General features: G+C 48.0%; 1 protein-coding gene across 1 annotated transcript in view; it reads left to right on the forward strand.

Annotated features, from left to right (window-relative positions):
• The window catches only part of PIK3CD (phosphatidylinositol-4,5-bisphosphate 3-kinase catalytic subunit delta), a 49644-nt gene that overhangs the window by 28725 nt on the left and 9716 nt on the right, over window positions 1–11203 (forward strand). Inside the window, exons 2-13 of the mRNA XM_018570171.1 lie at window positions 3013–3182; window positions 3400–3628; window positions 4601–4821; window positions 5928–6107; window positions 6180–6323; window positions 6421–6510; window positions 7544–7759; window positions 7838–7934; window positions 8499–8629; window positions 9229–9279; window positions 10419–10586; window positions 10675–10796. Coding sequence (XP_018425673.1) covers window positions 3042–3182; window positions 3400–3628; window positions 4601–4821; window positions 5928–6107; window positions 6180–6323; window positions 6421–6510; window positions 7544–7759; window positions 7838–7934; window positions 8499–8629; window positions 9229–9279; window positions 10419–10586; window positions 10675–10796 — 1790 coding nt within the window. The 5' untranslated portion in view covers window positions 3013–3041. The remainder of the gene's footprint in view (window positions 1–3012; window positions 3183–3399; window positions 3629–4600; window positions 4822–5927; window positions 6108–6179; window positions 6324–6420; window positions 6511–7543; window positions 7760–7837; window positions 7935–8498; window positions 8630–9228; window positions 9280–10418; window positions 10587–10674; window positions 10797–11203) is intronic.

The raw sequence follows: 11203 nt of genomic DNA on the forward strand, positions 1-11203 counted from the left end.
GACTGTAATGTCAGGAATGCTGAACAGCCAGGGGAAGACGTCTTCTGAGCACTGAAACATTTCTCATAAGGCCGCAGATAGCTGCTGGGAAAGCCACGGGGGGTTATTGGGTTATTAAAATAGATTGACACAGAATAGAAGAGGAAAATATCAAATTTTCAGGGTGTTCAGATTACTACATGAAGGCCGTTTATCGATGTGACGTTTTACGGCTTTGCTTGCGTGCTGCTCATATATCCCATTGTCTGCATGGCGGCCGGCACAATTTGAAGGATTGCTTAAAGAAAGTCCTCTAGATCAGTGATTCTCAACCTGTGTAACGTCAGGACCCACATTTTGTCCTCGGTCATTAGGTCGTGACCCAAGTCGCACTGCAATGGAACGGAAAGCACCTCCTGCACCAGAATGCACAGTAGGTGATCGCATGGAACTGTGTGATTAAACGCAGTGTACTAGTGTGAACAGGCCCTCAAAAACACTGAGAGACACTCGCAACCACAGACGCAATCTCGCACTCTCGCCTATACACTCCAAAACCATTTTTTTTATGGTTTTCTTTTTTAAGATCCACCCAGTCTCCCTAATTTACGAGAACTGGAGAGGATCCTCAGCCTGGGGTCCAGTGTGGACTTCTGTGCTGTGATAGAGATCCATCCATATGTGCATTGCTGGTACAGCTCCATTGTGTGCCCTGTAGAGGTGCCGGGAGCCGGAATGTGACATCACTCCCGTCCAGGCACCAGTACAGGTCACGTGAGGGAGCTGTAAGCAATGCACGTATGGATGGAGCGCCCTCAGGGTCATAGCCCCATCCCATCTCAAGCTGACACTCAGCACCGGGCAGCATATTTTGAATGCTGCTTGGTGCGAGAACTGACAGTGTTGCACTAGGGGGAGGCTGAGGAGCCTTTTGCCTAAAAAAAAGTGTAAGGCACCCGGCGACCCACTAAAGGTGTGCTTTTGTTATTTTAAAGATATGTGTAAGGGTCCACTTTAATGTTTTCTTTTCAGGCCGAATGTATTGTGATGCAACACTGCATTGTGGCCACTAGATGGAGCGTAGGAAATAAGTATTTCCTTTAATATTATTTCCATTGTACTTGTAATTTTACCAATGTCATAGGTGAGCCTTGAAATTAGGTTTGGGTTTAGGCCAAAGTGGAAGCTTAAAGTGACTCTGTCATGAGAAATGTATGGGGGCTGCCATTGCTGACCTCTAGTTTTGAGGTTCTTTCCCTGGCTGTCATGCTGATGCTTTGGCTTCATTTGCTTTCTGGGTCTCTGTCTTGGAACAAATATGGAGATGGAGCCTTCAGAAAATGGCAGCAATGGTAGCCCCCCATCCTGTTCTCCTAACCAAGCTGCCTAAAGGGTAAGGGGTTAGGTTGAGGTTCAGGATTATATAAGTATTAGGTTAGACTATAAGATTTAGCATTACTGGCGGAGTGAGAGGAGGCCTTACTCAGACCTTTAAGGAAACCTGTCATTTCTGACCTCCTTCCGAAAACTAGTCTCTGGCTGCCATGCTGTTTTTCTGGTTTGTAATCCGTTCAGAGTCCCTGATGTGAAGATATGCAGGGGAAGGACAAATGACTTCATCTGAATTCTTACGCTGCATACCTGCATGGGTTCAGTGACTTGGACGCTACTGAAGCCAGCATGGTGACCAGTGTGCTGGCTTTCGCAAAGCATCAGCAAACCCCAGGACTCTTCCTGTGACAGGTACCCTTTAATTATTGTATATCTACACCTGTCGGGGGAAGTCATTGTGACCGTTTGGGAACGCACCTCCTCCAAGCTGACTCCCCTTCCAGAAATTCATCAGTTACAAGACTTGTAGTTTTACATACCAGCAGCAAGTTTCAGTTTCCGTCAGGAATTCACCTTTTGCCGCCTGCCATGAACAGGTCTGACCGGTTCGTTCCTCGAAAACATCCGTGGCTGTAAACAAAGGCCAGATCGTGAAAAATTGAATGTTTGAGCCTTCAGAAGACTCTTCACAGAGCTGGATCACATGGGCATTGACGTATGTTAATGTGTAGACTGGACTTGTGATGGCCCATTAGTTCTGTTGTATGAGAATGTCCATCAATATTAACTGAAGGGGAACCATTACCTGCGTGTAGAGTACCACATAATACTGAGCTATGTGCATCCATCCCGGAGCTACACGGACTGCCGGACTGGAACTTCTACAGACAGGTGCATGGAGATTTATGCTGTCCAGGGAATTTGCAGCTCTGAGTTACTGGGCAACATTCTGGGTGGTGTTTTTTTTGTAGCCCCTGGGCCTTTACCTGTGCTAGGGTGGAAAACTTCACAACTTTGCATCAGACTACAGATCAGGAGTTCTATCTACACTGACTGTACTTGTAGTGGGTCAGCGATTCTCTGCTTCACAAACCAAGGAGGAGGATGCCCCAGGGGGCGCCATAGGTGTGCTCCAGGGGGCGCCATAGGTGTGCTCCAGGGGGCGCCATAGGTGTGCTCCAGCCGGTCCCCATAGGTGTGCTCCAGCCGGTCCCCATAGGTGTGCTCCAGGGGTCGCCATAGATGTGCTCCAGCCGGTCCCATAGTTACCTCCAAAGATACATCACAATTTAAAAATAACTTAATTAAGAGCTGTTTCTGTCCACATTGACCTTCTCACTGGAAAACAAATTGCAGTATGACAGTCCTGATAAAGTGCAGATACCAGAACACCTTTCCTTCCTTTCACAAGCTCCCCCGGAGACCCGGTATGCCCTAATAGTCAAATATTGCCTTTCTAGCAAAAAGTCAATGGCTGGCCTGCCCTTCACAAAGCTAACCTGCGTGCTGGAAATCTTCCCACGTTCATCAACTGTGTTCTGACTGAGCAAAGTGACAGATTTTATATGTGAAGAGTGTGATGGATGTTGGTTTGGTAGACTTCTGTACCCCATTATCTTGTTCTCATATATACAGCTGGCAGGGGGTTGGGAAGGGAGCTGGAATAAGCTTGGTAATAGAGCCCATGTTGTTTCTTTGCAGGGCCGGTGGGGCGGTAGCCAGAGGGCAGGATGCCGCCCGGAGTTTACTGCCCAGTGGACTTCTGGGCCAAGGAGGAGAATCGGGACATCTCGGTGGACTTCCTGCTCCCCACGGGCATTTACCTCAACTTCCCTGTGTCACGCAATGCCAGTCTTGGAAATATTAAGAAGGTAAATGGGCCATTCTGATGTTAGGGCTAAAGTAAGTAATGCCAGGCAGTCAGCTGTCAGTCTTTTCTGCTCCTCCTTACCCTATTGTATAATAAAGCTGTAGAGTTTCATTTTAGATTTCGGCTTTTCTCTTGGTGTAACCATCATCATTTAATTTTTTTCCTCTGTCACCGTCTAAATTTGTTTCCTCTGTCCATAATTTTGGTCTTATCTGCAGATACTATGGCAGCGGGCACAGCAGGAGCCACTATTCCACACACTGGGGTCCCCGTCCTCTTACGTCTTCACCTGCATCAACCAGACGGCGGAGCAGCAAGAGCTGGAGGACGAGCAGAGGCGACTGTGCGACATTCAACCTTTCCTACCGGTCCTGAGGCTTGTGGCCAGGGAGGGTGACCGAGCCGAGAAGCTTCTCAACTCCCAAATCAGCCTACTCATTAACAAGGGTGAGCAATGGAGGTGGGGAGGGGATTTAGGCTGTACTGGGTGTAATGTATGAATGTGCCTGAAATGAAAACTGTCTGTGTTGATGTAGCAGCCTAATTCTTCAAGGAGAACTATGGGGTTAAGTATTTTCCCCATAGTTCTCCTTAAGGTAACGGGAGGACACAAACTATGTGTACTTGCATTGTGTAGATCATCCACTCACACCAGCCAATGGTAGCAAACTTAGCAGACCGCTTTCTCCTCATTGATGAACATCATAGATTCTTATGCACCTTTTAAACATCACTGGTCTCCAAAAAAATGGCTGTCGCTTATAATGCCCTGACTCATCCCTAACCCTGACAGAGATTCTGTTCCTTCCCTAGTCTATTAAAGTATTAAGTGAACCTGTTATTGATGTGCCTGTCTCTGACACTTCCTGTCTCGGTGACACAACATAAAGAGTCGGGGTGAGCTGGGAAACGGGCGGGATGGCGATAAAAGCAATGCTGCTCATCAGCACCTAAATAGAGACAAATCTATACTATGTACACTATATTGCCAAAAGTATTGGGACGCCTGTACACGCACGTGAACTTTAATGGCATCCCAGTCTTAGTCCGCAGGGTTCAATATTGGGTTGGCTACGCCTTTTGCAGCTATAACAGCTTCTGGGAAGGCGTCCACAAGGTTTAGGAGTGTGTCTATGGGAATGTTGGACCATTTGTGAGGTCAGGTACTGATGTTGGAGAAGGCCGGGCTCGCAGTCTCCGCTCCAATTCATCCCAAAGGTGTTCTATGGGGTTGAGGTCAGTCCAGTCAAGTTCCAGTGATTGAAACACCTGAATCCAATGATTTGGAGGGGGAGGGGCCCAATACGTTTGGCAATATAGTATGTGTATATATACCTGGATTGTGTGCCGTCTCATTGAACAATTACAACCACTGTGCTTATCCTTGCCCTTCTCCTGCTCCTTTTTACAATCTCTCAGGTCTCCATGATTTTGACTCTTTAAACGACCCGGAGGTGAACGATTTCCGCACCAAAATGCGCCAATTCTGCGAGCAGGTAGCGTCGCGGCGCCAGAGCATGAACTGGGAGAGCTGGATGGAATCGAATTTCCCTCTGCAGCTAGAACCATCCACCACCCTGTTCATCAAACCTTCCTCCAGCAAGACCATCATGATCAACGTTAAGTTTCAGAATAGCGAGGTAAGACCCATGGTCCTCCTATATGTTGTGATTGTTATACTGTCTTTTACTGGGGGAGGGCTTCAAGTTTATAAAATAATAGGATTAGGCAAGCCTTAAATCGTAATGTAGGTATATCCGTTTACATATCTTGCACTGTCGAGGGCCTACAAGCCAGAAACCGCTGTCTGCAAGCTATGATGTGGCTCTCTATTTTAGGACAAGTATGGACGGCCACTTAAAGGAGAACTATGGGGTTAGGGCTTTTCCCCATAGTTCTTCTTAGGGTAACGGGAGGACATAAACTAGCGTCCTCCCGTCACCCAAAGCTCAGTATACCGCGAGCAACAGCTCACGGTATACTGAGACGCCGCAGCGGATCCCGACATCGATGTCGAGATCCGCCCAACTGCGTGAGTGACAGCTGGCTCTGCCTATCTAAAGGCAGAGCCAGCTGTACCCGCCCCCTCCCCCGTCCGTTCTGCCAGTCAGCGCTGGCGGATCGGAGCGGGGAGGGGGGGACTCCAGCCCCTCCCCTGTCACGGCAGAGAGCCGGGCACAAGAGCGAGCACCGGCATGTGTTCGCTCACCTCCCGATCTACTGAGCCGACCTGTGACAGTCTCATTGCCACAGGTCGGCTAGAACTATGAGGTGAGTGAGGTGAGTTCTCCTTTAAAGAGACTCTGTCACTTTGCCCATTCAGGTTGTACTTTCCTTCTACTCTGTTGGATTGGTGTCGCAACTTACTAAAGGTTCCTGACATTGTTCTCCTCCTTTGACGGTGTCCAGGCCTGGAGACTGGCCATTCAGGGATGAGCACAGTACCCAGGGAGAGGGTTACATGACCCCCTGCCACCTCATAAACTGAAGCACCAAGTACTTGTGGTTGGACAATGTGGGCAAAGGGACTGGACGATGTAGCAGAGGCGCTAAGTGTTTTTACATAAGTTCAGTTTGAATTGCCCAGGCTTGTGACTTTACCCCTTAGCACCACAAAAATCACAGGCCCACCATTGCAAGAAGGTTCATTATCAAGGAGTTCAACCAATATGCTTCTTCAATGCTCAATATCCTTTTTATCTTACAATCGTTTGCCACCTACACTCTTTCTGTTGTCTGTCTGCAGGAAACTTTCACCTTACAAGTCTCTCCCCGAGACCTTCCCATCTCCATCATCCGAATGGCACTACGGAAAAAGTCCAATGTATCCGGGCAGCGCTGTCCGGGGGCTCCAGAGGAGTACACCCTACAGATCAATGGCATGCTGGAATACATCTACGGCAACTACCCCCTATGCCAGTTCAAAGTAAGTGTGCTCACTTGTCTGCTTTCCTAGACCTGCCCTGTACTTCCTGCTAATCATTCTGACATCTTGCAGTACATCAGCCAGTGTTTGAAGAACAATTGGACTGCTCACCTTACCCTGGTCACCACCTCTTCCACGTTACCGGACAAACAGGGAGATCCCACAATCCTTTGCCCAAAAACTCGGCACAAACCTCCTCCGCTACCTACTAAAAAGGTAAAGATCTACAATCGGCAGCTATGTGTTAGTTTATAAACACAATTGTAAACAGTCCTTTGGGATCCTCTGATGGAATTTTTCCTGCTCTCCCCAGCCACATCAGTGTTCCCTGTGGAGCCTGGAGAAGCCATTTTGTTTTCAGCTCTTGTATGGATACAACGTTAATGCGGATGAAGGGTTGAAGGTAAAGGGGATGGGTGGCTGAATGGATGTCGCTTGCGCATAATAGAGTCAGAAGCAGAGAGCAAAGTTGTGATTGTTGTAAGGAACCCCACAAAGGGCTGTTTGAGGTCTGAACCCTTATATGAAGTTAGCCAATGCAGTGGAAGAATTGTAAGAGGAAGGTCTTCTATAGATCTGTATTGATTGCAACCCAATCCTCTCTCATCCCAGTCATCTTGATCTCAGGTAAGGTCAAAGACTTCAAACCAGCTGCAGCTCTCCTGGGGAGGTTAATGAACTGAGAAGGGTCTATATCACTAAATAGTTTCCCTTGCTCGTGAAGGGGGAAGCATTAAAGAGAACCTGTACTTTGCCAGGAAGAAGGAATGTCATAGGTTTGCTTGGCAGAAGGCTTCACAGGGAGTCTACTCACTATTGCAGCTCTACAATGTTCTTGTGCAGGTTACCACTGTCGCAGTGTCTTAAGTTTGATCTTGGGTTTTGCACGTACCCCGGACCTAATTGTCCACCTGTGACTTTGTTTAGTCCAGCCAATATAACGCTCCACTTTAGAGTGAAACAATTTTATAGGTTACATCACCATCCAGAGACAAAGGTTCAGCGCTGGTAACACACTCGCTGTCATTGATGCCAGTGCTAGATTTCTGGTCCTGCTGCCTGAGGATGATACGCATGTCATAAATACACACTTGCGCACCCATTGGAAGAGAACCGCGCTCTTTGTGTTGCATAGCTTTGTCATCATAATGCAAAATCTCTGCACTAGCATGGCAACCTATACCCAAACCAAAATGTGTGTGACCGGGAACTTCTTTGCTCTCTGGGTGTCCACCTGCTCTCCTCCCTTTTACTCCTTCCTTGGTGTAGACATTTTAGTTTCTGTGTCATGTCTGGCTGACTGCCATACAATGTCTGTGACTAGCTCCTCCTCCGTGTTGCCCTCCATGTTTGCATGGACACCTCAGTCTCCCAGAACACATTGCTGGTCTCTCCTGTGGTCTGTTGTGTCACCCGCATTTTTATGTCTCCTGCAGCTGTTGGTGTACTGTGGCCTCTACCACGGCAGTGAGCTTCTATGCAAGACCGTGGCTAGCAACGAGGTGAACGCTTCTTCCGAGCCTCAGTGGCAGCAGACGTTGGAGTTTGAAGTCAACGTGTGTGACCTTCCTCGCATGACGAGGCTCAGCCTGGCTCTCTATGCTGTCGACAAGTCGAAGAAAGCCAAGTCTACTAAAAAGAAGTCCAAGAAGGTGGGTGTCGGATGTGCTTTTCCAGCCACCATCTCCATAGTGTACTTTTAGTAATAGTTTTGTCATTCCTCCGGCCAGGATTACCCCATCGCCTGGGTGAACACCATGCTGTTTAATTATAAGGACATGCTGAAGTGCGGCGAGTACTCGCTCTGTATGTGGTCGTCTTTTCCAGGTAAGGCAACAAAATGGATGGCTGCAAGATGACCGCTTTAAGCTAAACTCCTGGCAAATGACTAAATATGCAATTGAGGTACATGCAGTACATGGGGGCCGGTTTACTTGCCAGGGGAGTTGTATTTCTGTCTATCCGGTCCTGAGTTTAACACAACTTTGCCACAAAGCACATACCTGTCTGGCAGGGAAGGACACCTGATGTTTCTCTGCTACAGGAGGAGACAGCGAAGTGAGCAGAGGTGATGACTTATCGGTAAGATTTTGCTCCTTCGTTGTCAATCAGCACATTGTGGGCAGGGAGGTGACACCACTCTATCCTTACCCAGTACAAGGAAAGTGGTGTCATCCTCCTGGTTGTAATATCTGGCAGAGGTGTATTAATCGCAAACGTTTCTGGACAGGATTACAAATCCATCAGCAGGTAAGGCACTTTACATATGTGTATTTTAGTGGTTTGCCCGGAGATCAGATTTGAGCAGATATATCGGTGCCCCGTGGTGTTCAGTGAAGCATTTCTCCATGGAGAAAACCCCTTTTATGTGATTGTTTTTTTCCTATCTAGATGAGAAGGCAGAACTACTGAATCCGATGGGAACCGTACAGTGTAATCCCAATACTGAGAGCGCAGCCACATTGCTGATCAGTTTCATCAACATGTCTGACTATCCCGTCTACTATCCCACCATTGACAAGGTATGAGACAGGACGATATTGGGGTCAGTGTTGGGATCCTGGGATCACAGTGGTAACATTTTAAGAGCGGTGTTCATTCAGTAATCGGGTTCCAGCTGAAAATGAATAGGCCACCGGAATGAGGATATTTCATAACTGATCAGAAGTCTGGTTGTTCTGTAAACAATATTTTACTTTGAACGGGTCCCTGGCAAAATGAATTACATCCTTGATTCCTGGAACTCTCTGCATTACCCTCACTCTACGGCTACCTGTCATCCCCCTCTACGGCTACCTGTCATCCCCCTCTACGGCTACCCATCACCCTCTAAGCCTTGCTGTCAAGGCTACCCATCACCATGTGAGCCTTCCCATCACCATCCAGGCCCACCAATCACCCTGTTAGGCTACCCATCACCCTTTAAGCCACCGATCACCATCTTATCCAACCTGTCACTTTCTAAGCCTATCTTTCACTTTGTAAACCTACCGGTCACCCTCTAAGCTTTCCTGTCAATCTTGTGATAAGCCTCCCTGCAACCTGCATGCTGCACAAAGGGTAAATGTGAACACTTCAGCTTCCAAAACTTTCGAACACATCCAAGTTTTTTTCCCTTCAGATTCTCGATTTGGGCCGTCTTGGTGAAGTATCAAACGCCACTCAGGACGAGGTAACTGCTAATGCCAATTGTTTGTAAACCTTGTTGCATGTTCCCCGTGTCTGTCTTCCCCTACCTTCCAAATAAATGGAGCTAAACTCTGAGAAGAATTTTGAGCCCCCCCCCCCCCCCTCCCTGGTCATACAAAGGTGCAGTGTTGAACACAGGCGTGTAGTGTAGGGTCTTCTTTACAGGTTTAGGTGCATAAATGTGGGGACACCGGGCACTGCAGCATGCAAAATACTCTGTAGCCTCGCAGGGGTGTAAATAACCCATACCCAACATGAACTGTGTGAAGTCAAAGCTACCCCAACCTGAAGACCAATGAAACGGCTAGAATGAATACCTGGATCTGTCTTCCTGTCCAGAAAGCCAGCACTGTGAGCTAGTCCAGTTTTATTATACTGCACACTGCTGTCAAGGGGGGAGACATTATTAACATGCCAGAAACCTCAGCAGCCATTGTGTCACGTTGTCTCCCATCACATTTCAGGGGGAGTATGATGTTGAACTGTGGTCATGGAGGATGCCTGTCATTATACAACTAGGTTTTGACATATATGTGATCGTATAATTGAGATTATGAATGGTCCACTTAGGTTGAGCATCAGTAGCACTTCCAAAAGTCTGATGTTTTAATTTACACCTGCATTGCTTCATTAACAGCTCTGGTAGTGTCATGTTTCATGCACTGATGTTGATGGATGCATACGTTAGGACTTTGCAGTAAGGTCAAATGGATTTCACAATTGTTAGGGTACAGAGAAATGGTTTTGGGATGGGGAAGTGATAAGGTCTTTGGCTATATAGCTTGTATAGGACTAAGCACTGTCTGCACAAAGGTGTTCCACACTATCGGCTGTAATAACTGTTTGAAAACAGACTTCAGGGCAGCTTTATGGAGAGTCTGCATGGGGACGGACTGGCTCTATTGTTTTCGCAGGTCAGACCTGTGAGAATGTCTTTAATTGGAGCTCCTTTGTGTTGAACATCAATATTATTAGTAATGATTCCTGGCCATGTGGCGGAGGTGCATGCTGTGCTCTGCGCTCCATGTGAAGCTCCCCCATGTGCGGCTGTATTCTGAGATCTGGGTCGCTGTTATGAGATGACACATGTCAGGCGTCTGCCCTTTCCTCACCCCTCTACAGCGGCAGCAGCTCCAGGAGATTGTGGAACGGAAGGGCCAAGCTGAGCTGTACGAACATGAGAAGGAGCTGGTCTGGAAGCTGCGTCATGAAATTAAAGAACGCCACCCGGAGGCCCTGCCCAAGCTGCTGCTCACCACCAAGTGGAACAAACACGAGGACGTAGCACAGGTACAGAGAAGTGATGTTGGAGACACAGGTTAAGTTACACCTGGGAAGAATCGTTGCAATTGATAACATTTTATGTTTTCCTTTTTAGATGGTGTATTTACTGCAGATGTGGCCGGAGTTGCCTGTCCTCACTGCCTTGGAGTTATTAGACTTCAACTATCCCGATCGATCTGTGGGATTGTTCACTATGAATTGCCTGAGGAAGCTCACGTAAGTGCAGCGGTTGGCCGCTCCAGCAAGGTGGGGGAAGAAGGTTGTTGATATAGGTGGTTTGGCTCTGTTAGGTTCATCCGTTGCTGAGCTTGGTGGATGGTGAGATTCCCAATGAGATGCATGACTGGTGGAATGCCTGGCAGGATGTGCTCTTGGTATTGGGTGGCTGGTGTACTCTGCTTCCAGAATGCTGGCAGTTGGGTAATTGGGAACACCCAACAGCTGTTGGAGCAGAGGTGTAATAAGCAGTTAGTAATTATGATAGCTTGAGGCTAGTCTGGCAGTGGGGCACTCCAGAGAGGAAAAAGTGTGTCTGGCAACAGGCAACTCTAGCGGGGGAAAGGTGTGACTGGTAGTGGGCCACTCTGGGGGGGGGGGGGGGGGGGCGGGTCGGGGGGGGGGCC

This window comes from Nanorana parkeri, unplaced genomic scaffold (assembly GCF_000935625.1).
Source record: "Nanorana parkeri isolate BGI_ZX_2015 unplaced genomic scaffold, ASM93562v1 scaffold1469, whole genome shotgun sequence".
NCBI classification, from domain to species: Eukaryota; Metazoa; Chordata; class Amphibia; order Anura; family Dicroglossidae; genus Nanorana; species Nanorana parkeri.